The following is a 27718-nucleotide window of genomic DNA, read 5'->3' as shown; positions in this document are numbered from 1 at the left end:
AGGATCTTGTATATTGGGGATTAAAAAGTTTGGTATTTGTGGGGGTTGGGGGGTGGGGGGGGTCACTTATATAGGAGATTTTCTTTGCCTTTAAATCACGTTTTAAAAACTAGTAGGCTAATCTACTGTGAGAGATTCAATTATAGTCATTGAACAATTTCAAATACGCTCATAGTTACTAAACCTACATATACATGTATTAAATAGCAATTTTGCATTAATAATAAACAGATTTTACTTGAAACTGTTACTAACGAAAACAGTCCTCCGGACATTTAACTGCCAATTCCCCTCACATAGAGGAAATCACTTTAAAACAGTACAGTCCGATTTATTAGCTCGAAACTTGTGCATTATCAATTACTATCTATGTGTCAGCAGTAATACATAATTGTGGAAGAAAGGCTTCTAGCTTTATCACGTGATGACACACATCTATCAAGTTGATGTCTCAACGTTTATTCAGAAGAGTTCCGTAACTAATTATCAGTGAACATTCTTGTTTTTATTCTTTGTTTTTTTCTCTGGCGGTGCTGTTGTTACTCCAGATCCCAGAACATGGCCTGCCGAACCGCTAAAATAAAATATAGATAAAACGTTTGAATTGAAAAAAACCTTTTTCAGTCGAAACAAAAATAGTGCAGTTATTTAATATTGATTGAAATAATGTTTTAAATACAGTTTTTAGGAAACGAAGCCTTTGATAATTTTGATTGAAATAAAGCCTGTATGTTATTGATCTAAATTGATATGATTTTCTTTTCTCATGAAGAAGATAGCTTTACATTCAAGCACTTAGAATAGATTTTAAATCTTAATCTACACACGTAACTTGTTTCCAATTTTACATCAAATGTACGTTTGTTTACTTACGATGCCACGAACCCCGTACAGACTTCTATCTCACATTTTCCCGCCACGCCGTATGAGTAATCACCTTTTTCTCCATTATCCCAGCGAACCTGAAAAAGCAAGACCATCACAATCAGCACTTTTAGGTAACATATTCGTTAACAAAAGCTAAAAATATCTATTTCGGTATAGGCTTATTGACTGCTGATTTTGCGTACAGTTTTTATACTTTTGCCAGTCGGTGTCATAGATTATTTCGATCCATGAATCATAAAATAATAGCAATCTTGATTCAGCATGGTCCGCTGTTTTATCATTTTCATAGTACACCTTCAAGATATCACTAGCTGTGACGTACACACAGCGACTACACAATTTTTAGTCTTCTTTGTTTAGAAGGAAAACAACAAATTGACTCGTGTTAGAATTATAAATTACATACTAGGTATACATATACCCTTGACTTATATTTCTTTAAGTACTTTTCAAAAACTTACAGTTGCTTTAGGTTGGTCTAGCTTGATCACGACACCTTTTTGCATGTACTGTCCTTTCGCAGACGACTGCGCCCAATCTTTTCCTAATAAAGTTCAAATAACATAATATACACATAGTTACAGAAACACTTTAGCAGTCAATATCTATCTAACACAGGATGTACATTTTATGAGATATAATAAAATATAAATGTTGAATAACTCTGACGCCATTGTTTTTAATTGTTTCACAAACTTTCTCACCCTATTTAAAAACTTATCTGATCATATTTTACAGACTTATCTTCTAATTTTACAAACCTACCTGGTTTCACAACGCAACCAACAGCGATCTTCTGTCCAGGTTTAAGTTGTCGAGGTTCTTCAACAATTAGGACATCATAACCCCGACGTCCGTACCGGTAATTATTCTGGTGACCGTCTGTGTCCCATTCTATATATATCTGGCCACCTACACAAAGGTATGTAATAGAAAGAGTAGGGCTTCACGAGAATAATTAGGTTATTTCGAGAAGGCGTAGACTTTGAGAAATAACCTCGTTATTCGAGCGGTCCATACGATTTCTGTTTTGTATCATGGTCCGCTAACATTCGGCTACTAATTTTGATTGACAAGTTAACATTCCATTTTAAGCGTTGGTACTATCACGTGACAAGCGTACTCTAACTGAAATAGAGAACGGTTTCAGAAAGTTCATTTGTTTGTTTTGGGTTTAACGCCATTTTTTCAACAGTATTTCAGTCATGTAAAGGCGGGCAGTTAACCTAACCAGTGTTCCTGGATTCTGTACCAGTACAAACCTGTTCTCCGCAAGGAACTGCCAACTTCCCCGCATGAATCAGAGATGGAGGACTAATGATTTCAGACACAATGTCGTTTATCAAATAGTCACAGAGAACATACGCCCCGCCCGAGGATCGAACTCACGACCCCGCGATCCGTAGACCAATGCTCTACCTACTGAGTTAAGCAGGCGGGCTTCAGAAAATTCAACATTTCCCCACAGTACTCTATATGTAGGCGGTACCTAAGACATGTTCTCTAACTTAGTTAGAGTACGGCTTATAGCCACGCCTCTTCCTCAGTTGAAGAATATTACAGATAGAAGTTAACAGTTATAACGACACTGCAGGTAAACCATGATACAAAAATATTTATTGTTCAGGTGAGTGAGTTTTCTTTGATGGATTTATATACATCAATGGTTACCCTTTTTTAGATAATTTTCAACGAACCTCAAGTATGGAGCTGTGGAGATTAGACTGTCTCAATGTAATACCCGCATGGAACTTCAAATAAAGCCAAACAAAACGTACAATATGGAGCCTTGCATCCGCTTACAATGACAGTGTGTATGGTTCAATATGTGTGTATCATTCAGTAGTGACTCTATCCAGTAAAAGTCACTTTAGTAAACGTAAATTTGTCAGCATATTACATTTTATGCTAATGTTATCGTAACAGCTGAAATCACCACATGACAAGACCTTTGAGGGCGATTGTTTAAGGCTGTCTATTTGTAAAAAAAAAAGCGTCATAATTAACTCGGTCCAATCATTAGCCGCTTAAAAATCAGCTTAAAATCTCGTCGGGTCGTAGAACCAGCGATGTACTAGTAAAATTAGAAGCTAAAAAGCTTTTTGGAATGCCGCTGATTCAGGTACCCGTTCGTGCCTGAAATAAAGCCCAGTTGGATCTTCTTTCACTATGCAAGTTCGAAAGCAGGCACGTGACCTCAACTGTTTAGAAGTGACTTTCATATACAGCGCAACAAAACAAACAACATTATTTTAGCTAAAGTCATAGTTTTTAAAATGTTAAATTAGTACCAAATTATCTAAAATCAGTTGACATACGGGCATGTCCTATGACTGTTCCCGGTCCGTTACTATCTTGCATATTCCAACGCCAGTCCGGTCCCCTGCGGACACGGCTGCCGATAGGTGGTAAGTTGGATCCCTCTATCTCTTGATACCTGTTTTCATTGACTCTATCCATGTGTGCAAACATATTTTTTCTCGCATCAGCTTTTATTTCATCAATCATTCGCTGCATGTCAATGAATCAATAAATATCATGCTTTAGTTTCCGAATGATTTAAGAGGTCGTAGGTATAATTTACGATCGTACGTGAGAACGTAGAAAAGTGAAACTAATTTTGAACTTTAAAATAGGCTGTCTAGAGATGTTGCTGTTTTGGAAATATAGATTATATCTAAGGGTCCTGATGATCCAGTTTCAACGTTCACCAAGCATTTATTAGTACAAACATATTTGCTTAATTAAGTTTCTTGTAGATCATATGGAAATTGGCCTCTGGAGTAAGTTCTGCTTATGATTTTACCCAATAGTCTTGTTTTTAATCCTAAATATCTAGTTTCAAACTTAAGGAAGTCTTTATAAAGACAAACATTCTGAATAAGTTTTTTATAGATAAAAGTATGGCTCCTCAATGTTTTCTATGATAACTTCAGAACTAGTTTTTAATCCAAGATAAGTCAGTTTAGGTCATGACTTCTAAATCAGATTGTCTTACATTTATTCTGACCAAACTGCATGTTTGTCAGGTGGGATATATGGCCTCTGGCGTGTTAACAATGCTTTATAGGATCTGACCCAAGTAAACCAGTTTTGTACTTGACTTAGAATTGATAGTCAACATTCTGACAAGTTTTCTTGTTTATCATGTAGGAGATGTGACGTCTAAACTTCTCACTATTTCATATCTCTTAGTTAAGTGTTACAAGAGTTATCTTGCACATTACCAAATGTGTGGTTACGGTGAGCTGAAATGCACTATCATATAAATACCATTTCCGTTACTACGTAATACAGGTTCTTTATACATGTACAAATACCTTATCCTCTGCAGAGAAGTCAGACTGATTAGTTGTAATGAAGGGAAGGGAGGTGTCTCCGAATAATCCTAGAGGATTAGCTATCTTCGTCTGAAATTTTTAATAAAATCACAATAACTCGAAAAAATGTCTTTTACCTTAAAAGTCCTGGCACTATTAATCTCTATATACATGTATATTGATGTATTACCAAGAATAAGAATAAAAGATGTAAGTACTTGTCACTGGGTGAGAAAAATGTGCAGCCAGACCGGGACTCGAACCCGGGGCCTCAGAATACCGTTCCGATGCTCTACCGACTGAGCTACCCGGCCGCCTACACATTTTCTCCCCGTTTAAATATTCAAGTTCTATACCGTGACATATTTCCCCACCATTTTGAAATTCGTCCTCGAATTTCAGCGGGTACTTTATATATATAAGCAATTACAGGCGTCGGAGACTAACCAGTGTAATGCAGCCAGACCGGGACTCGAACCCGGGGCCTCAGAATACCGTTCCGATGCTCTGCCGACTGAGCTACCCGGCCGCCTACACATTTTCTCCCCGTTTAAATATTCAAGTTCTATACCGTGACATACTGGAAGTTTATAATGCATGTAACTTGCATATCATCAACCGAAATATACACCGAATAGTATCTGAAATTGGCTTACTAATTGAAAGATATAACTAGCGGACACAGTATTTGCAAGCTCCACCTAGTAGTCTGCCAAAACCTTACGAAAATGTGACCCATGATGGAATTCTTTGTTAATACTCGAATATTAATATACAAGAGCTAGTCTCTAGGACCAAACATGAAATTTAAAAGGGGCTGTCGCCTTCTAAGGTTTAGTCAAAGGTCAAATTAGTGCATTCACAAATAAAAAAAATATGCCGCTGTGCACGTGCGTTATTTTCGTTTAACTGTCGAAATATATTTGGTACTTTCGTATCCAAGTGTCATTCAAGGTCAAAGACAGGTAAAAGGTCAAAACTAAACTTTAGAAAACGCTCTTCTTACGTATTAATGATAGCAAAATGGTGTGTGTATTTATAATATGATTATAAATAGACACTGCAAAAGTATTTATTGCATTTCAGGCAACAATAAAAATTTAATTTAAGCCTTTCACTGACTATAAAAAGAATGATGATTTATTGTACACTTTTGTGGGATTTTGTTCGAAAAGAAAACTAATGTATGTTTTGTAAAAAAAGACTTCGATCGACAATGAATTATATATAAAAATATATGATATCTGATATTTACTGTTAAAATAATTTTACTACCATGTACACAACCAACAATCATTAGCTCAATAAGAGAGCGCAATTAGTTCGTGAATTTGGTCCCCGGGCGAGACGTTCGATAACAGACATTATAACAGGAGTCATAACGTCCTCAATCTCTGAATCATAAGGAGAAGTTGTCATTTACTTGCGGGTAACAGGATAGTACTGGCAGAGAATCCAGAAAAACTGGTTAGGTTAACTGACCGCCGTAACACGACTAAAATACTGTTGAAAACGGCGCTTATACCGATGTTCCTTATTATAGAAATGACGATATTTTTTATAACATTTATCGTGTAAACATCAACGGGACGTCTCCATGTATCGTGTGAAAGAGAACATTATACCAGTTTTTCCATGGAAATCGTGCCAATTGTCGGAACGAAAATTGTTACAGGACCCGTATATTTACATACGCATAAGTAGCATTTTCCTTTGCGGTATGTTTCTGCAGCATCTAAAGAATTGATTTCAATACTTGTGATAAATCATTTTATTATACTATAATTATGTTACTTGTTTCCATGCGGTGGTGGTTAAATGGAATCTTTTCAGAAGAATAACTGAAAGGTTTGTCACATTATACGTGTACACGGTACGTGCACTAAACAAAACAGAACAGACATGTAGGATTTCGACTTGTCAAAATGTACATTTTTTCTTTGATTTCTTTTTTGATTTGTCCGGTTTATGGTTTCAGTTAACATTTATTGTTAAGAAAACAGATATAAATTTACAACATGAAGGTATCGGTGCCTCCAGAGGACCAGAGAATAGAGTATACATTCCCTACTTACTTTTTCAATGTCCGTATTTTACTAATTTAGATGAAGTTTAAGTGGTATTAATCATGAGACTTCCTTTCATTAAGTCTTACTATTAGTCAGGCATTAATTACAGAGCGTATGTACTTGTAATTAAGTAGCACATTTTCAGCACTATCATCGAAGCTATTAATGCATTATTTGTATTATTTTGTTCTTAAAGCTCTACGCGCTTTTTTGGTTTCGACTCTTATTTTTGATTTTGTGCATACACTTTCTCTTCGTTTTAAAAACAAAGTTGAAATTCAAATTAAATGTTTAATCAGATCGTAACAATTTTGGTTTCACACAGGATGGCATTGATAGCATTTTCGAAACGAAGTTGTATCTTGACACTGAAACTTGTTTGCTTTTCAGATATTCTACAATTAGAAAATATTTTTAAAAAAAAAAAACATTAGAAAGGTTGATTCAGTATATTTGTAAGTGTAACCGTTAGCAACATTCAATTGATTAATGAAGTATTTGAAATAGAACTTCCTATATTGTCATAGATATTGGCAAAGATATTGTTTTAACTAATCAAAATGATGCAATACCGTACGATTTGTTAGATAGTAACTAAATATACCATGCTTAAAACAATTCCATGCAGGATAAGATAAGCAGGAATAAGAGGTATTAAATAGATTTATATTTAGCAAATACAAGTCAATATGTCAAGCTGAAACGTACATATATTGTCTACTATTAATGGTCTTATCCATTTCTAGTATATAAGTATATAGCCAAGATGTCATTTTATTTCATTCTGGCAGAAAACGGCTTTTTAGTCGATTTCAGAGAGTTTACGACGTTATTTGTTTTACTTCTGAAATTCATAATTATTATTAAAAATTCAAGTTTGTTATCATAAGAGTAGCAAGAATGGCGAAAATCTGACGTTTATAACTTATCTGACATTGTGCTTTGATCTTCCTATGACATTAAGAAGGCGACAGTCCCCTCTGAAATTTTCCCAGTTTTTAAAAAAAAAATGGATATATAGGCACATTATAGTAGAGGTCATAGAGGTCTTAGTCTGAGAATAGTAATACTAGGTCACAGTAGTGACATTGTCCTCTAATTCTACTGAAAACAAATTAAAAGGTAAAATCTCTTTGAGACTTCTACTTCATTTTTAGATATTTCTAAATTAATTCTTTAAATTGAGAATAGGATCGACCTGACTGTATGAGACAAATTGAACAGTTATATAGGCTATAGAATTTAGTCCTCCTATACTAGAAAAGGAATACCTACCGTTAAAAAATGTCGTCTTGAAAACTGCCTTCCCGACTTAAAATCTAACTTCTTTCCATCTGTTACAGCTAACAATAGGTCTAGAAATTCAGTTGTCTCCTTTAGGTCAAAGAAAATATCTTTATATCTTTTATTTAGACAGACTTCACGACACATAGGACTTAACGTTTTTGTAATGTGTCAGTTCTGATAACGTAATCGAAAATCACTGTGTACAAAACATATGATAATCCTAACGTTAAGTAATGTTTACGTACGGACGTTTAACAATGTAGGGATAACGCATGTTTTTTCGTGTTATAACATCTGCAGAATCCCGAGGGATTGGTTGGTACCCGAACCAACGATTCCCGAGGGATTCTGAAGATGTTATAACACGAAAAGAACATGCGCTAACGCTATTCTAGCATAAAACGCGTAAATACTAGTAAATGAATATATGTCCTCAACGTCATTAAATTTCCATGAAATGCGCGTAAAGTTTACGTTGTTTTCACGTTCACGTCATTTCCTTCTGAATTATCCGTGTTGGGGCCGTAATACGTTTACGCTTTGCCACGGAATGCGCATATATAAAAAGGTGTTATAACAGCACGTGAGCGCGAGAATCTCTCTGTTAACACACGTTTTCTCTCCTGTTTAAACACCCCCGAAAAGTGACAAGAACAGCAGTTTTATGCTAGAATTGATATTCACGTTAGATGAAAAACTAAGCTACGACTGGAAATGGTGTTTACGTTTGTAAATGACCGTAAAAGAATATCAAAAAGTATTTAATTTTGAAGTGGTAATGAAAAAAGCTAAATTGATGCATCAAACTCACATAATTCATTTTTAATAAGCGACACAATAAAATGAAAAATGTTTACTTTGTGTTTTCTTCCAACAGGAACGAAGTATGTATCGATATGGCTGCTTTTGTATTCTTCTATGCCTTGTATAATCTTCGCCTTCGTCTGGGGAGTAATGTTTTTCAATGCCGGTATTTTACACAAATACATAAATATAACTGATACAGGTGGTATGATTCTTTCTCTGTTAAGCTTTTCTTGCATGGCATTGTTTGTACGTATATTATAAAGATTATGTTTAAAATGTGTATGACGGAAATAAAAAGTACCAATGTATCGGTATATATGCTGTTAGTGAACAAATTTACTTTAATTATCTTATACTGCTAGATATTTCAATATTATTGTCATCTACAGGTACATTACTTTGTCGTAAAAATGACATATTCTTATGTACATCTTAGATCAGATATTTAACGTGCTTACCTCATCTAGATTTTCAACAGGTGTATCTGGTCCTTCATATTGGCCAACTTCAGTAAGATGACCGTCGGTCACAATAATAGCTTTAGTAAATACTTGAACATGATTGACAACTTCGAATGTGTCTGAAACAATTTAGTATTTGACTTATTATTGTAGTTCTCTGTCTGAGGTAGGAAACAACTGTTTTTAATCCCACTATCATAGATCTAAGTATGCCATATGGCCGGAACCACACTCCGAAGGCCAATACAACATATCTAGGATCTATAACCGGGCTTAAACGCCTGATTTGTTACAATCAATTTTCATTCAGACACATACCAACGTAATTACCACTCTTGTCTGGAAATCATTTATTCATACGAGATTCAGATAATAGGGATATAACTTCTAATCATATAATTCTATAATTCTATCATTACGATTGCAATTATTGCCGAAAAGTAAATCCCAACTACGAGACAATATTTTAATGAAATTAGATAATACATTACCCTACTTTGATAAGCATAAAATGTACACTAGTATATCGCCTACATTTAATGAAGCTGGGTTTTACATCGTCAAATTTTACGTAACTGATAACATTTCATGTTTGAAAAATTAAAGTATACATTACGGTTTGATGCACCGGCGGCGGCTAATCCAAACACCAGACCTCCATACAGAGGACTCGGCCCTCCAAGTTGCTGCATTTCTTTAATTGTAAAAGAAAAAATTTTATTGACATTTTTCTTCACTTTAAAACCACTAGTACATCTCTCACATTAGATAAGTATATGCTCATCATTGCTTTTGGATGGAACAGAGTTTCTAAGTTTGTTTGTTTGTTTTGGGTTTAACGCCGTATTTCAGCAGTATTTCAGTCATGTAACGGCGGGCAGTTAACCTAACCAGTGTTCTTGGATTCTGTACCAGTACACACCTGTTCTCCGTAAGTAACTGCCAACTTCCCTACATGAATTATCAGAGGTGGAGGACGAATGATTTCAGACACAATGTCTTTTATCAATTTATCAAATCGTAACGAAGAACATACGCCCCGCCTGAGGATCGAACTCGCGACCCCGCCATCCGTAGACCAACGCTCTCCGTACTGAGCTATGTTCTTATGTTCATTCTGTCTAGTACTGTGTCTTATTAAATCGATTAAGTCAGTAAAATAATTTGTAAAAACGGCTTAAATTGAACGAGTGCAGAAAATTTCAGTATTGGTCGAAATGGCTACCATTTTGTTCAATTGCAATGGAAAACAAAATGGCGAATATAACTTTGTTGTATTTATTTGAAGTCAGAAAAAGTATTTCGTTATACTCTTCCAAATTGAAGGAAATAGGTTATCTTGATTCACATCTTAATATAAGTCTTAAAAATCTATAGAAACTAAACTATTCAAAAGGGTATTTGCCAAATATATAAGTCAGCAGTATGACATCATGGTTAGCATCTTTTTAAAGATATGAACTGCAATATCTCTTGCAATAGAGGCCTGATTTTAAAACTAGTAACAGCCAACAATTCAGCTTATAGAATTGCAAACACTTTCTAAATGCACTCTATCCGAATACGTAAGCTGAACTTTTAAAATCTATTACAAGTAGGGTAATAACGTTATGCTAACACACTTATCATCATTCACATTCAACATTTGATTTCTGTGTTTTTGTATGCTATATTAAAATACAAGTTTCACGTTAAGAAATTAAGTGCTTCATTTACACAGAATGAGTGTCATACTGTTTAATCTACAAATAAAAACACAAGGAGTACATAAACATACACGTTGCTTACCAACCAGTTGTCGAATTTCACTGTAATTGTTTGTTAATCGCTTTTGTACTTTTGTCTCATGTCCGAACGTTACAAGGGCCACGTGTTCATTTGTCAGACCATGTCTTAAAGAAATATCTTCAAGCCCTGTTATAAGAGCAAAACGGTATTATTAGTCATTAACCTTTTTTTCGTCAAATATTTTTCACCAATCATTCTCACATTTTTGCGTCCAGACATTCATTACAAGCTTTCATTACTGAACTGTGCAAAGTATAGAGTTATCTTCCTGTCATTAAACATGATTAGATTTGTTTATCAAAATATTCAAAATAACCTCTAGCAGATTTTTAAAATATTGATTTTTAAATGATTTAACTATAATTATTTTGGTTGTTTTTAAGTGTCTTACCATTCAAATAATCAAGTACAAATGTTTTGGCTTCTGTCCAAGCATTTTGTTCTGCCATACTCGCTGAGATATCCAGACATAAAACTGTGTGCACGCCTTCTAGATCCTTCAACGATCTCTCTCCTGTAGATACGATATACCCAAAACAATCAATTAACCCAATATCATGGACATAGAGTTTTATTTAGACTTAACAACATACATTGCATAGTTTACAAGTTCCGAATTAGTTTCAGTTAGTTTCAGTTAAATACAAGTTATATTTATGAAATGTTCAAAAATATTGATAGAATATAATTCGTATCTCAAATTTTATTAATCACTGCATTTATTTATTTTTCACTGCACTGAAACATATTTTCAGTATTTTCATTGTTTTCATAGCCTTGCGCATTGTATTAGGTACCATTTGAAAACAAAAACACATCTGAATAGTGAAATAAACCATATAACTGTTATCAGGGTGGGCGATCACGTGACAATTGTTCTGATCACATTGTGCTCACTTCAATGGCTGCCACCAGGGCTAGAAGGTATTTCGTGTTTTTCTACAATTTCTTATCAAATTTAGATATATTTTACTGACCATATTCCAGTCAACAACTTTCCAGTTCCAAAGTTGTATAATCCTACAATGTGGCTGTTGCCGTTTTTCCATTTACCGTGCAGAGATTTTCGAAGTGGCTATTTTTTTCTTGAAAAATTGTGGTAAAACAAAATTAGATATGACAAGAAATAGTTCTAAAAAAATCACACAAAATATCTTCTAATACATGGTGGAAGCCATTGGGTTGGACATTATGTGATAATAAACAATTGTCACGTGATCATCCACCAGTCAACTATAAAATTTACTGAGAACTTAACATGCCTTATAATACTCATTGTATCTGGTACCCTAAAATAATGAAAATTATCGCTGATCTCTCTCGAAGTAAATGCAAAAATTTACGACGCGGTAAACAGTTTTTAGCCGTCGTAATGAATTGATACCTTATTTTTGTGTGTAATGACTTACTGACCCCTAAAGCAATCGGGGTCTACTATTACCCAAGACAATCGTCCTATAAATTTGGCATCTGTATGCCCAATGGTTATGCAATTATGAAGCAAGAAAAAACATTTTAGTTTCAACATCACTGTGACCTTACCCTTTGACCCCAAAGAATATGGGTCATTGACTGACCACAGACAATCGTCCTAAGTTTAACAGTTTAAGACCCGTTAAAAATATTTTTGGAGAAATCTTTCATAGGCCAAATAATGCTATGGCATAAAAGGGAGCCATGTACTACTTACAGTATATTGATAGTTTTACACCACCTCAACAAAAGATGTACATGCGTTCCAATAATGACATTTAAAGGGCCATTAAAAGTCATTCAACATGGAAAATGCTGACTCTATGCAAAATTCTCCTGCCTACAAAGTTTAGTCGAACTCCTGATAGTATCTTCAAAAGAGGAATCCGAACAAACGTTTGTGACACGACGGCAGACAGACATACGGGGAGACATAGTAAAGTTACCAGTGAATCTGGATGCGTGTTTCTGGCTGAATTTCTGAATATGTGGTCTATTTCAATTGTAAATACGTTGCATATGTAAAAAACTTGGATTTTCTTGCCTAAACTAATCAATATACAATATAAACAACAAATGATACACTATGTGGATATTTTTACTCCATAAAGGTTACATCTGCTAGTGTCGAATTGGCCACTGCACAAGGTTTTCAAAAAAGGGAGATGATTCCAAAATGGGACCACCCGGGTTGTAACAATGGTTCCTTGTCACTGCACTTCCTCTCAATGAGCTCTATCATTGTATAAAGGTACAACTTGGTATCTTCAATACTTTTTAGTTATCCTCCGGACAAGAGGTGTGAAGGACGGACAGACGGACAGACAAGGTAGCGATATGCTTCTCCACTTTGAGAAGCATAAAAACAATGGCGGTTTCATAAAACTAAGAGTATGATTAACAAAACAGATTTGTTTTCGTATCATGAATATGTACTTATCTGCATCGAATGTTATTAAAAGTCAAATTACATTAGAAGTGAAACACATGGACTCTTAAAAAAATATTCGATAAAAATATAAACGATATTCAGGAAAAAATCTTGAATATCTGTTATCCATTGGATGCAGTATTGGAAGTGATAAATGTTTTATTTTGAAAACTGATGTAAAATATTACTTTTAAAATCTTTATTCATCATAAATATTTAGGAGGCAAGAGGACTATGTGAGAGATGTGAACTATTCGTTAACTTTTGTTTGCCACACAGTCAACAAAGAGACTTAGAATAAATAAACTTGGCAAGGCAATACCCTCACATATGAAGGGTAAAATGGTAAAATAAGGAAGAACGCTAAAACAGTCTAAATATCTAGAATCGTTTTAAAAGTTATATAAATATCAAACCTTCTTCACATTCTTGTCTGGCAATATATCTCCAGAACTGTTCATTGCCATATGTTTTTCTTACTGATTGCTTGATTACTTCAACTGAAATACAAACACAAATTACAGGTATATAAAAACTTCAAATCTCAAAAACACATTTCAAGTTATTTATTTACCAAAATCCTCACGACACAAATTATGTGATATAATTTTGATGTTCAGTTAATCACACACCAAGTGATCAAATGTAAATAGTCATAACCAATAGTTAGAAAATAATTCTATTTAACGAAAAACAAGCTAATTCAAAGTTTAAATTGGAATATAAATATATACAAACTTACCAGGCTTCTTTGTAGGGCTTTTCTCTAGTCGTGTACTTTTTGAAGATGCTGGAGCTGTCCTTCAATACAGTAACACTGCATTGTCAAAACTGTACAATTTCCTAAGTAAAAACGCCACCAAGCGTTGTACATATTCTAAAAATGTATCTGTCTGCTTAGGAAATAAAATAGAATCCCAGTAAGTTATCATGCCCACCATAATTTTTTCCGCCGGCCGTCCTTAGGCGGCGCCCGACTGTTTTTTTTTTCCCTGCTTATGTCTGTGCGTGTTTGTCATGGCCGGTGCCCCTAAGTGTTGTTTTTCCTTGCTGGTCTGTTTATCTGTGTATGTTAGTTGTGTGTGTGTGTGTGTGTGTGTGTGTGCGTGCGTGCGTGTGTGCGCGGGCGCGGGCGCGTGTTTGTCTTTCGTACGTGCGTGTTTGCGACGTTGTAGAAATACTGCGTTTAAGGAACGTGGCTTTCCTTGTTGAATATTCATCCTTGCTCTACCTTCCCCAAACATCCGACAATTTTATCTTCCCCTTACCCTCCCACCCGCATTTTTCTGTATTTTGCATGATATTTATTATGTACTTGTTGTCGGACTTTTGAAGCAACCCGCCTTATATATTTTTCCGTTACAGCTTCTTTTTGTTGTGGGCCTACTTTGCGATGCATGGCTCTATGGCTGTGTTTTGAGTGCTCTTTGCTTCGGGAAATCTATCCTAACCTTTTATCTTTTAATATATTATTTCAGATTGGCATAACATATAGAGAACTCTTTGTAAAAGAAAAAAAAGAGAGAATATTTCACTTACTTGTCAACGTCTGTTTTCTCATTGTTTTGACCTATGGCATATCTTTCCTTTTGTGAAACTCTGTTTTCGTTTTCTGTCACAGTTGTGTTACTTTTATCTTTCTCCGTCAATTCTCCAACAATATCTTTTTGTATACCGTCTGTATCTTGTTTGCTTTTATCTTTAGATGGCGCTTTGCTGTCTGGTGCTACACCTTGCGAACCACGTGCTTCACAGGAATCTTTTACCTGTGTGACCGGTACTGAATTCTCAATGTTTTTCGTATGATATACTTGGCTTGTATTTTCCCTGCTTTCAAGTTTATCTTCATCACTTGAAGCGGAATTCTGTTTGACTAGTTCTGTTTCAGAGTGTCCCTGTTTTAAAGCTGCCTGTGTTTTACGTAAACTTGCAGAATGTAATTTAGAGTCGTCTGTTTGCACCGCCATCAAAGATATTTCAAGCGAATCAGTTCTTTCTTTTAAGTGTTCAAACTGTGCATTAAGTTCTTTTTGAACTCGATCTTTCTCTTTCACAACATTTTCTAATTCACTTATCTTTGCCTGCAATTCCTGTATATCTTTAAAAGAAAAATATGTACCCTTAGTTAATCACATTTTATTAATTTCTCATAACATATTTCTATGCAAAATATTTACATAACATACAGTAATAACTTAGCATTAGGGGCATTGTTCTAAATAAGTACACATGAAGAAGCATGTACATTGTATTACAATTAATGTTCTCAAAAGGAAAGGGTTGGACAACAAGTTATCACAACATTAGTGGGTTGGTCCTTCCCCATCTGTTCTCTATGGCATTCAATATTTGTGCGATATCCTTTCAAAATCGACGTTCTTTCGGTTTTCATAGGTTTTTAGAATATTATAAATTACTATTGAAAGAAAATGTATACCCGCATATGAAGCTTTTGGTTAATATCCAAGAAATTGGAAAAGGTGTGAAATATATCTATGACATTGTTCAAATATACAAATCTTTTCTCAGCAAATACTATTTGCAGTATGGCATTCAAGTTGGTGACCAGTCTCGCCATGCAACCTTGCCAGTTTCAAGATTACTACCAAAGCGATACTACGATCTTTGAGTACGAACTCAGCCTACTAATCTTGGACCATGATCGTACCTTGAAGCTTGATCGTACCGTCTGAGAATATCAGAGCACAATCTCAAACCGATTAACCAAAACTTACATTGTACTCATATCCTGATTATAAAAGACCTTTAAACAAGATGATGCACAAAGAATAGACTGTCAATTGTTTATCGTCAGAGTGTAAATACATATCTTACCTTGCTGATAACGTTCTTGTTTTCGGAAACTGTAAGGGCATAATAATAAAATAAATAAGATCTGTATTTTTTATCATCTTTAACACAATCTAGTCCAATATAATTGCATCTTTTCTAATCCTATCTGTTCTGTATTACAAAAGTGCTTCTATTGTGACATTTTGATACAAGCAAAACTGTTATTATCTGAACTAGAAACTACAGTTATTGCATTTTTTATCCGGTCTGTTATAAAAGTTATTTTTTACATAAGTGAGTGACAAAATCATATGAAGCAGTTTAAAGGTTAATCAAACTCATATGAATAAATCCTATAAAAGACTTTCGTGTGCAAAAGGACGTCAATGTTTATTGTGTTAAACATTTTACATTTCTGATAACTGTGTTTTGCTTAAGGGAATAAAAAATAGATATCTGTTAAAGTCCTAGCCAATTAGCCAATATTATGCATCTTTTCAATCATCGTTTTATTAAAAAGTGCTTCTGTTTGACATTGTAAACAAAACTATCTATAAAAATTACATGGTATTAATTAACCTTTAATAAATGATTTTTACTATAGTGAAACAATGTTTTAGGGTATAATCAAACCATATGTAATGACATCTAACATGAGACCACTGGCTGTAAAGACCAATGTTTGTTTACATTTAACATTTACAGTGTTTTTTATCTGTGAATAAGACCACCTCCAATAAAGACCACATTTTGGCTCTCCCAAGTGTGGTCTTTATAGGCATGTTTGACTGTATCTCTACATAATCGGTTGTCGGATTCCATCATAGTCGAGAAATAGCAGACCTGTTTAGCAATAAAGACAAAACTGTGCTAGTTCTTTTCTACCTTTTGATATATACCTTCAATTTGTAAAATACATTTATAACTTTTACTAGCAGTACTCCACTAAATACAACAAAACATACATTGTATATCTTTAATATAATCATAACACATTGTCAATAAAACGGTCATAAAGTATCAGGACTTATCCCACTTTGAAATACATTTGTATATCCTAGTTGAACGCAAGGTTCGCTTTTTGTGAAAGCTTAGTCAGCAGTCGGTTAAGTATGTTAATGTTTAACATAGCGGAGGCCGAGAGATTTATGAAGTACATATACTATTGAGCAGTTGAACAAAATTTAGAAAGGATCTCGTTGGGTTTATATATTGCAACAGCTGGTTCTCCGCTTGCCAATTCAGTTGCAAGTACTCGCACTGAAAACAAGGTAAAACTGTCTCAATGAAATTCGATGGCTTCGATCTTTTTTGTTGTTTTTAAATAAAATCTTTTCGTAATACCCGATCTGTCGAGACGTGCCGGAAGTAGTAGGTTGGTTTTGTATAGGACAAGGCTATGAAGAAAAATCGTCCTCAACGGGAAAATAGTGACCATCCGTATTTTCTGAATCTTCCTCCTCTCTTCGACATAGTGTTTTTTATTACTTTTTCAAGGTAGCTATAAGTAGATCAGCATCGATTGGTAAAAATGAAAATATTACTATATAGGGATCATGGCACGTATTCTTGAACCCGCTAAACTCATAGATTTTAAACAGTACAAGTTACCGTATTGGGGAACACAGTTTATATATATGTATTACTTACCAGGAACACTGGCCTTCGGAGGTATGGAAGAGATCATTTAGTCTTTTCAGTATAAACCTGTTGGAACTTTGTATTTCCTGTACTGTTTTCAAAAGTTCGTCAGCCTAGAAGATAAATTACTAAAATAAAACAAACAAATGAAATAAAAGAAACTTGCTAAAAACTCTTGTTAACATAGGGTACAAAATATACTGTAAATATTTAAGGGTGGCAGGCAAGTTGGGGAATAATTCATGAAATACTTGTGCCATACTTAATGTTGGTAATGACGTGTAACAATTGTTTTAAGTTTAAATTAAATTTGTTTGATAACAACAGAGAATGAGCGAAAGTACATCAAAAGTTTAAAATGAAATGATAAGTAAAATGGGAGAATAACTGATGAAAAAGTGGTGTGAGAATTATTGACCTTGTGTCATACGATATAGGTGAAGTTATGTAATTACTAGCCTCAGTCGGAATCAAATACATTTTGTAATTTGTGAGAAAGAGTGAAAGTGCGTCAAAGCTAGCTTGAAACTTCAAGTCAAAAGCGGGCATAATTCATTAATTTATAGTAGGATGGGAGTTATGACCCTAGTGTCATACAATGTATGATGTGTGGGATGAGAAGGAACAACTATCTAAGTTTGAAACAAATCGATCAAATAATAAGGATTTAAAGTGCACAAACACTTTTACGCGGAAGCAGGCCGCGCAAGCGGACGCAATGATTAGTACAGTAACTCCCCATATACTGCGTAGCGTAGAACTTAAATGATAACGTCTCATCAGACACCTGCACACTGAAATTCTACTCTACATATATGTGCAAATATGGCGACAAAAATTGCAGAGAACGTTTCGGGCAAATAGACAAAAGGACAGTCAGCAACATAACACATGCATCTGTAATTTCCTTTAATTTCGAGGCACATTCCTTTAATGAAAAAGCTGTAACTCACCATTTTATCCGCTTTTAGACCTATGTCTTTGTTCAAAGTCCTACTTTTCTCGGGAACATTCCCACATTCAGTTTACATCTGCAAAGTATTGAAAAAAAACTTATTTTCCGCTTTGAATATGATATTAAGCTTTTTACGAGTTAAATATTTTATATTACAATAAAAATGCGATCTTCGTAACATTAGCTGGTCAAAATTGTCCGCATGAGACAACATTTTTTAACTTCCGTACTGTTTAAACATTTTGGTAAGGAAGCTAAAGTACTGTTAAACACAACAATGTATTAACCTTATTCATGTTCTTCTAATTTCCAATTCTTCACATATTTTACAATTCGACTGGACATATGTATAAGATGCCTTCAAACTGTATTCTTTAAATAGAGGATATTTGTTTGTTTCGGTGTAAGATCGAAAATTTATTTCATCGAGTGAACATCACATGAATATTTTCACGAGTGGCGAAGCCACGAGTGAAAATATTAACATGTGATGTTCACGAGATGAAATAAATTTCGATCTTTCACCGAAACAAACAAATTTTCTGTTTATTTCATGCTTATTCAGTGGTTTCTTTTATAAAATCGTTTTACTTTTTAAAAATTCCCCCGCAGGGAGCCCCACTGTTTACGACTGTCAGCGCTGTGTTATGCGTCCCAAATAGTTCTACAAATTTGGTCCAGGTTGTGTTTTGTCTAACAGAAGAAAGGAGATTAATTTATTTGTAAGGGATATAAATAATATATTTGGTACTTCAAAATTTTATTCATGTAACTTCAGATATATTTAAACAAACAATGTGTGAAATTCATACGCGCAGATACGCGCACTTGTGCTTGTCAAAATTCGAGTCCGCCATTTTGTTTTACTTCAGTCAATCGGTAAACAGTTAGAACAAATAACTGGAGAAACAATACGAACAGTGTAACAGTGGGATTTTAAATGGACTTATATGTAAACTCTCGTGTCGTGAGTGTTACAGTTAGTCACTGTCACTTTCTGGAATCATTCTTATTCGTTTGAATGGTCTGGCAGTGGCAACTGGCGAATCGAGCATGTTGGAAACGGACTCTTCAGCAGTTGCATTACTTCGGCCTACGTTAACTGTGGACATTTGTGACAGTGTTTCCGATACAGATGTACTGTGGAAATTGAAAGTCACAGGTCCGTGGAAAGTGCTGCTTGCAAAAAGACTGCGAGAGCGATTGGATCCGAAAGGCCCAGTCCATGGCTCCGGAGCACTGGCAGCACCACTTCCTTGAGTTTGAAGGTTGGTTTCATTTCTCTGATTCGACAGTATTTTAGAAATATTTCTCGACTGGTCGTTGTTGATTTTACTGTAGTTGTTTATAGAATTCACATTCTTGTGACCAGAAATTTGCATGATTTGGTTGGCAGGGACCCCAGCATCGTTTAGAGTTTGAACCAGATGTTTTCTGGAGCTGAAAAAAAAAATGAATGGAATTTTCATATCATTGACCTATGAAATTATTTGAAGGCATAAATTATTTTGTACAAGTGCATTTTCTTTAGAATAAGTATGCAGGCATAAGTTCGTTTTTCTAAGTTGGCTGACATGGGAGGGCTCTCGGGTTATTCTCATTCTGCATTCTAACACGATCCGATTCATTTTACTATTAAACAAAGAAGGCTGGAATCAGTGAATTATCAAACAACAATTCACTGTTCTGACGTCACAATTATTGCGTCAAACGGCGTAGCAGCGCGCTAGAAAGAAACCGATTGAAAACGGGCAAATAATTAATGAATGCCGGCAAAGATGTACTTTAAAGTCCTTGGGGCTAGAATGCGCTTTACTGGTACGCACTTTTTGCTAGGATTGTAAAAGGTAGGATGTGCTCGTTACAATCATTTAAATAAATTGTAACAATAATCTATTCATTAAAGAAAACAGAAAAACGGGGGTGTGGGGGCAGTAGCCCCCATAAGAATAAATGGGGAGTGTTTATTTAATGTGCGTACTGGTAAAGTGCAGGTGTCCCGTCCTTGGTAACGTGTTAGAATCAAAATAATACATCTCATTTAGTGATTTGCTCTTGAATAAATCAGTGTTTGTCGTTCAGCTGCGTAGTATTATACAACTCGGGCTCCGCCCTCGTGATATAATTCCTTCGCATCTGAACTCCAAACAGTGATTTATTCAGCGACAAATCACCGATGAGATATATTATTTCTTAAATAAACCACTCGCGTGCAGTGACGTTACCGATCCAGGTGCATAGCACGGTTGTAAAAAGTAGTTTTTTTCTTACACTGTTGATACTAGTATGTAGTGTTAGAATCGAAATAACAAGTTCCCAAGTGTGATTTATCGTAGAATAACACGAGTTTTTCGTTCTTATGCGAAACAGTATTTAAAATAATACGGCCTTCTTGATACATTCTTACATGTACGCATAAGAACACAGAAAACACGGGTTATTCTACGATAAACCATGTTTGGGAACTTATTACTAAAATTTTCTTAATTTCACGGCTAATTCAAGTCAGCGATAAAATCTTAATCGTGCCATTTATTAGCTTGCTAGAATGATATCACCTTCTAAGAAATTGCGAATATGACGTCGGCAGTAAGAAAGCGAGGATGAGCAAAGCATCAAACTGACAGTGCATGTCCTTCTATGGTTAATTTTATGACAAGAACGGAAAAAATCTTAATGAAGAAATCGCAGGTGGAATTGTACCGGACATCATAACAAATGTCATTGATTCTGGTTGGAAATAGCCCATGATGAATAGCGAAATACTAAAACGTAACAGAAAAATTACTAAAGTCATTGAAAACGGACAAAAAATGATAGATGCACTCCCTCCAGCAAAAAAAAAAAAAAAAACTAACTAAGAAAGATTAAATGTTTGCGATGCAAAACTAATACTGATTGAATTTGGTTGTGAAAAAACAAAGAATTGAAACACTAATTGCATGAAAAATTATCTGGAGGCCTGGGCTTACAGTCTGATAAGTACTTGAAGATTCTTGTTATCAAACTACTTTAAATATACTGAATTTATGCAGGTATGACTTTGGTAAGGGTATTTCAAAAGTAGATATTTTACAGTTTTAGGGTGTTTCTTTTTTTCAGAAATGAATTTGAAAAGGAAAGAAAAGATCAATAGATGTCAGATTTGAATTTTTTTGATTGTCGGAAAAAGTTTTAGTATCCATATGACGGCTTATAATTTACGTACTTGACATTCCAGTAAAACTGTCGTTTTAAAGCTCTGAATTGAAAATGTTTGCAGAAAAATGGGGGGAAAAATTTTCAGTTTGGAACTCAGAACAATATCGGCTATAAAATCAGGCTTATAAAACGTTGCTATATCAGGATATTTTCAGCTGTTCATTTATTATATCTAGATAAACCATGGAAAAGCATAAAATAAGAATATAGATGTATAATATGCACACCTGTAAGGCGTTATTCTGGGATTTTCAATTCCTGCTTCAGCCTTCATGTCTCTCATAATGTTGTAAAGTTTATTTATTCCAAGTGGGGTTTTTTTGAACCAGCATCTCTGTGGTTTATCATTTGGTGTAAGGAAGAATGGGCTGTCAGGTTTGCACATTTCGTCCGGTCGTTTCTGGCTGTACAGCTTGTACAGATGTACAGGATCTCTCTGGGCGTCAGCAGTGGCATAGGCTTTGGGTTTTGTACCTCTGAAGTAATGAAATTTACACTGTTATACATCATTAAAACATTTATCTTTATTACAGTCTCTAACCTTTTGACAGACATTTTACAGAAAAAATGCAAGTCTAAAACTCTAAATCGTAATGGTGATTGTAGCAACATACAACAGTTGTGCATCCAAATAGTCTAGCGGAAGGACGGCTGTTACTAAGTAGCAGTAGGCCTGGGTTCGAATCCCAGTTTGGATAGCTGTTTTGTTGTTTATCGTTATCATTACAAATAATCTACCATTATATTTCAGTAAACGCGTGGACGTTGTTTATAGTATAGGAGACGTTAGTCAAATTGACTTATTCATATAATCTAGTAAAAGAAAGTAGAATTTTTGATGTTTCGCCAGGGAAGGTTATCATGTGGGGAAAAAAGAATATGACATTTGTGACTTTCCACATTGAGTTTATTAAAGGGACTGGCCTCCAGATCATTCTACTAGTCTACTAAAAGATTTTTTAGATATCTGGAAATAAATGCTATATTTCTTAAGAAGGGTTAAAACTTAATTACTGACAAACTATATCATGTTACGGAAACACATTAGAATTTGCTGTTTTTTCTACTTTTTACGATGAAAATCGAAATGCGTTTGTAACGCATTACTCCAGGTAAACTGTCTCAATTATAAAAATCTGTATTTTGAAATCATAACTCACTAATTCCTCAATAGCTTTATTGGTTACGAAGACGGGAAAATGTCTTTATTGCCGTGGTTGTCCGGGGTTCGATTGCCGAGACGGTCATCTTTTTTTCTTGAATAGGATTTTTAAATTATTTTAGAAACAAAAACTCATATTCTAATGTTCGTAATATGACCAAAGTTCAATTTGAAAGAAAAAATATTATTTATCCAAATCTGGAGGTCAGTGCCTTTAAACTCGATGAGTAAAATTGATAAAATGCTCTGCAGAGCCTCGCATTTTATTATTTTATTCAACTTGTTTAATAAATTCAATATGAAAAGACACTCCTGTAATATCAGATTTCACATATATTTTTTTTTTTATTTCACAGATTTCACATTTTCACAAGGAAAGCTTGTGCAATTTTAAAGATATTTTAAGATGGTATCAAAAATACAAAATATTTAAAGCATTTTGTGCATGAAATAAACCGAAAAGAAATATCAGTGGAAGAATGAGATATATTCAATTTGTGACACAAATTTTGAAATTACTAATTTTAGTGCTCATTCAGTGACACTGAAAAAAAACAACACAAAAATTATGGTAGATCTACTGTATATGAATTAAATTACTTTATCACATGTTCGACTTTGCGGGAGTGTAATAAAGCCATTAAATAAAAATGATAATACACTAGTGTAATAACGCTTTGACGTCGACGTCGTTTACAGTATAGGAGACGCTGGACAAATTGACTTATTTGTATAGTAAAAGAAAGTTGAATTTTTGATGTTTCGACATGAATAGCTAACATGTGATGAAAAGAATATTACATTTGTGTCTTTCGACATTTAATTTATTAAACTCGTTGAATAAAATTGATAAAATGCTCGGCAGAGCCTCGCATTTTATCATTTTATTCAACGAGTTTAATAAATTCAATATGAAAAGACACTCATGTAATATCCGCTATTTATCACATGTTCGACGTTGCGGGAGTGTAATAAAGCCATTAAATAAAAATGCAATTGAAACGTACCTAATGTCCCGAGGATTTGAACCAGATCTGGTTTTGGTTTGTCTCTCTTGGTCATATATAAGATACTCCTCACCAGAAGTTTCGTCCATTCTAAGATGAATATCTCCCCAGCAGAGATCACGGCATTCTTTGCCTGTCCGCATTCCAAAATGGTTTGTGCATACAAACCACATGAGATGTAACAAAGACCTTGGAGTGTAGTCACCTAGTGTCCTGGCTTCATGCATCTGGTCAATGATAGACTCTGTCATGGTTTCTGCAGCTCTCGGCTTATTGCCAAGTCCCTGGCCTTTCAGCTGTTGCTGTTTTCTTGAAAGGACAGCTCGTGTTTTGGAAAATTCTCTGTCCTTGAATATGGCAACATTGCTGTCACTTGCTTTTAGATATCTGTCAACAGAGCTTATAAAGCCCCGCAAAGTTGTAGGCTCATATTCCCTGCCATCTTTCTTGGTAACACCCAAGATAAATTCACACAGTAATGAATTAAGCTGATATGGGGGAATGTATTCTGGTTTTCTCATTTCATTTTTGACATCAGAAAAGAGAAGAATAACTTCATGTCACTCTCTGTCTTCTTTTGGGTATTTTTATTTTCATTTTCTTTAAGAAACTGGTCAGCATCTACTTGTCTAAAGTTCCTGTCTGCAACCTGAAAGTCTCCATATTCCTCCTGGTCAAAGAAATTTGTGAAAATGTCATTCAAGACCTCTGGATCCAGTTCTTCTACAGACATCTTGATTGTATACTAAAGCAGACGTCAGATTTGACAGGTGTTGTTGTTGTTGTTACAAACATGTAAACAAAGGGAAGCTACTACAACCAACCTGTCACCTCATGTATATACATGTACATAGAGAGGTGTCCAATTGGGGGAAGAAAGTAGTCCGGCACAGTGAAAATTATATTTTGATAAATTTCACTGTGGGTTTACCAGGATATAATCTACCATTATATTTCAGTAAACCACTGAAAAGCATGAAATAATAAAGTATATTTTACATCTACATATATGTATATATCCTTCGTAGTGCAAGGGACTTCAAGAATGCCTGACTCCCTGCGCAGTCGTGGGTATGAATCCTAGGTTATAGACTAATTCTACCCTACAAATGTAATTTCATCAGATTCTATACAACTAACCTTCAAATTTATACATTGAAAAATAGGTAAGTTTATTGATTTTGACAGACTGCTAATAAACCATGTTTCTGCTACACAGTGGTTTAGTTGGGAAACGTGTCATTCAAATAATATAATAAGAATAATAATTATGCATTATAAAAATGAACTCGCATCTCAAAAAGCCAAAACGTAGCACAAAGAGACCGGTACTTGGGTCTCTATTTCATAAATACAGTCAGTTCGAAGATACAGTATGTGAATAGAAACTAACAAAATACCTTACAAATGGTAAAACTGACCATAATGATAAGAACAAACTGATAAGAATGGTGGAAGTGAGCAGTTCTGCGAAGACAATGTGACTGATTCTTACTAGTTTGTTTGTTTTGGTTTTGCTGGGATTATAATCACATTGACACATTATAGGGCATGTGTGGCAGAGGAAGACCCCTAAGTGCCCCTTAGGGTATTATCTAAAGCACGAGCGGGCATCTAGGCAGAACCACTAACCTTCTGAAACCAGCTGGATGATTTCCTCGCTCGGCTTGCCTTTGTACGTAAAGCGTCTTTTAACGTGTCTGTCATATAAATCTGGTAAAATGCCTAATACATGAAATAAAAGAATTCTAAACCCAAAGCGAGGCCTCGTTCCGACAGTGGTGTGTTAGATTAGTAAAACAAATGCGAAACTATAATTTGAACCATCTTATAAGTATGATATTTTAATTAGAAATATTATCAATAGTTACATGACATTGGATAATGCGCTCAAGTTTATTTTATAATATGAAATATACATTTTGAGAAAAACCTACTTTAGACCGCTGTCCGCGCGGAAGTAAGCTGAAAATATATAAATGGTAACGCAATTAAAAGATATATCATTCTAGGGTATCACAAAATACATTTAATGATATCGTAAATTATGAAATCATTAATACATTAAATAAATATTGAGATATCACATATCATAACAGTTACTGAGAATATCACATAATAGTGAATCAATAGAAAAACGACAGCCCATATATATACTGGGTAAACCACCGATATTTCAAATTTACGTTCAGACTGAAGGTAGCCTTTTTCAGTTATTTATAAAACCTGCCATATATCTTTAAATTGTGGCTAACTCATCACGCATGCTAGTTAACCCATATACATACTAGGTAAACAACCGATATTTCAAACTTACGTTCAGACTGAAGGTAGCCCATTTCAGTTATTTATAAAACATGTCATACATCTTTAAAATGTGGCTAACTCATCACGCTTTAAAATAAGGAAATAAGGCTAAATCATGCAGCGAGAGAGGACGCGGGTCTTTAAACTTTAAACTGTTACTAACGAAATCGACGTCCGAACATTTAACTGCCAATACCCCATGTATGAAGGAAGTCACTTTTAAAAGTTCACTCTAATTACTTTAGAAAAGACGCTAGTTGAAACCGCCTCATTTAAACGAACAAACTTAGGACAACAGACAAAAACCCAATTGTTCTGTTTGTTATCCTTTTGACTAGGGTGTTATGACAATGTGCAATTGTAATACAGTCGGTAGACTCGTCGCAATAGCTCTTTTTGGGTAGGCTTGTCTTTCGATACGAGCAAAATATGAAAATTAAGAAGTTATATCCCAAACAGTGATTAGTTGATGAATAAAATCATTGTTTGGAGTTCAGATGCGATGGAATTATATTGCAAAGGCGCATCAGTAATTATATGTATCTACACAACAATAAATTTATTCAAGAGAAAATCACTGTTTCAGATATATTATTTCGAGTCTTACATGTTATCAAGGATTAGTATCTAAATTCTTAAATATGCCCTTAAAATATATGCCTGTTTTGTGTGGGATTCTTTTCCAGCGCACTGCTCTGACGTTTGACGCTATAACGTAATAGCTCTTACGTACAGTGAATACAAAATTTTCAGTCTTAGGAAAATGAATCGGCTCGTGTTAGAATTATAAATTACTTACCAAGTATATATGTATCCTCCACTTATATTTCTTTAAGTACTTTTCAAAAACTTACAATTGCTTTATGTTGGTCTATCTTGATCACGACACCTTTTCACAAGAACTGTCCGTTCGCTGACGACTTCGCCCAATCCTTCCCTTATAAAGTTCAAATAACACAATAAACAATTAAACTGAATAACAGATTGTAGAATTACGCTTCCAAATGCTCATTCAAATGTATTCAGATTTAACGGTGATGGAAGACCCCTCCAGACAAAAGAAGTACACCTTTCATCCCAGAAGCAAGCGAACTTGATTGTGACCTCGCATGCAAACAATTGAACTTTATTGTGGATACAGACGTGACATATAAAAGTGATGATACCTGAGTTCGATTCTTTTTAAAAATGTGTGTAATGACTATGTTATACATGTACTGTACAGTAACGTAAACATTATCTAGAAAATAGCATTATTCCTCTACAATAGGAATAAAAAGTAAGAGATTATTATTAAAAATCCTTTCTCCATTTTCAATTCTCTATATTTGACAGTACGGGGAACCTTTCGATAGAACGAACAGGCGGGCGGACACCGTCACAGCAATGCGTCCTTATTATAAATCTTTTTAATCTGAGTTGTAACTCACCATTTGATCTGCTTCTGGCACTAAGTCGTACTTTTGTCTGGAACAATTCCCATTCAGTTGAGGTCTGTTAAATATGACAAAAAGACATATTTCCTTCCTTTGAATATTTAAACTAAAAAATATAAGAAAACCGTTATTTTCCTCTATTGAAATATGATATTATCCTTATCACGGCAGTAAAGTTTCAGTACTTTTTAC

The 27718-nt window shown here is 34.6% G+C and overlaps 2 protein-coding genes across 2 annotated transcripts; both read right to left on the bottom strand.

Moving 5' to 3' along the window:
- Positions 1–95: 95 nt before the first annotated feature.
- Positions 96–26180, bottom strand: LOC123534445 (uncharacterized). Its single transcript, XM_053519581.1, has 19 exons — positions 25721–26180; positions 18412–18489; positions 17468–17571; positions 15860–15888; positions 14564–15122; positions 13767–13825; positions 13441–13524; positions 11012–11134; positions 10621–10746; positions 9449–9526; positions 8830–8951; positions 8422–8508; positions 7553–7651; positions 4209–4298; positions 3207–3399; positions 1654–1800; positions 1350–1432; positions 874–962; positions 96–574 (listed from the first exon to the last, which is right to left on the bottom strand). The coding sequence occupies exons 2-19, from the start codon at positions 18412–18414 to the stop codon at positions 487–489; spliced, it is 2163 nt and encodes a 720-aa protein (XP_053375556.1). The 5' UTR covers positions 18415–18489; positions 25721–26180; the 3' UTR covers positions 96–486.
- Positions 19250–23951, bottom strand: LOC123550508 (uncharacterized). Its single transcript, XM_053519584.1, has 3 exons — positions 23784–23951; positions 21842–22090; positions 19250–19853 (listed from the first exon to the last, which is right to left on the bottom strand). The coding sequence occupies exons 1-3, from the start codon at positions 23924–23926 to the stop codon at positions 19394–19396; spliced, it is 852 nt and encodes a 283-aa protein (XP_053375559.1). The 5' UTR covers positions 23927–23951; the 3' UTR covers positions 19250–19393.
- Positions 26181–27718: the final 1538 nt, after the last annotated feature.

The sequence above is a fragment of the Mercenaria mercenaria genome, chromosome 12 (genome assembly GCF_021730395.1).
Source record: "Mercenaria mercenaria strain notata chromosome 12, MADL_Memer_1, whole genome shotgun sequence".
In the NCBI taxonomy this organism is placed as follows: Eukaryota; Metazoa; Mollusca; class Bivalvia; order Venerida; family Veneridae; genus Mercenaria; species Mercenaria mercenaria.
The sequence above is the reverse complement of the archived record's forward strand: the minus strand, read 5'-3'. Positions and strand labels throughout refer to the sequence as shown.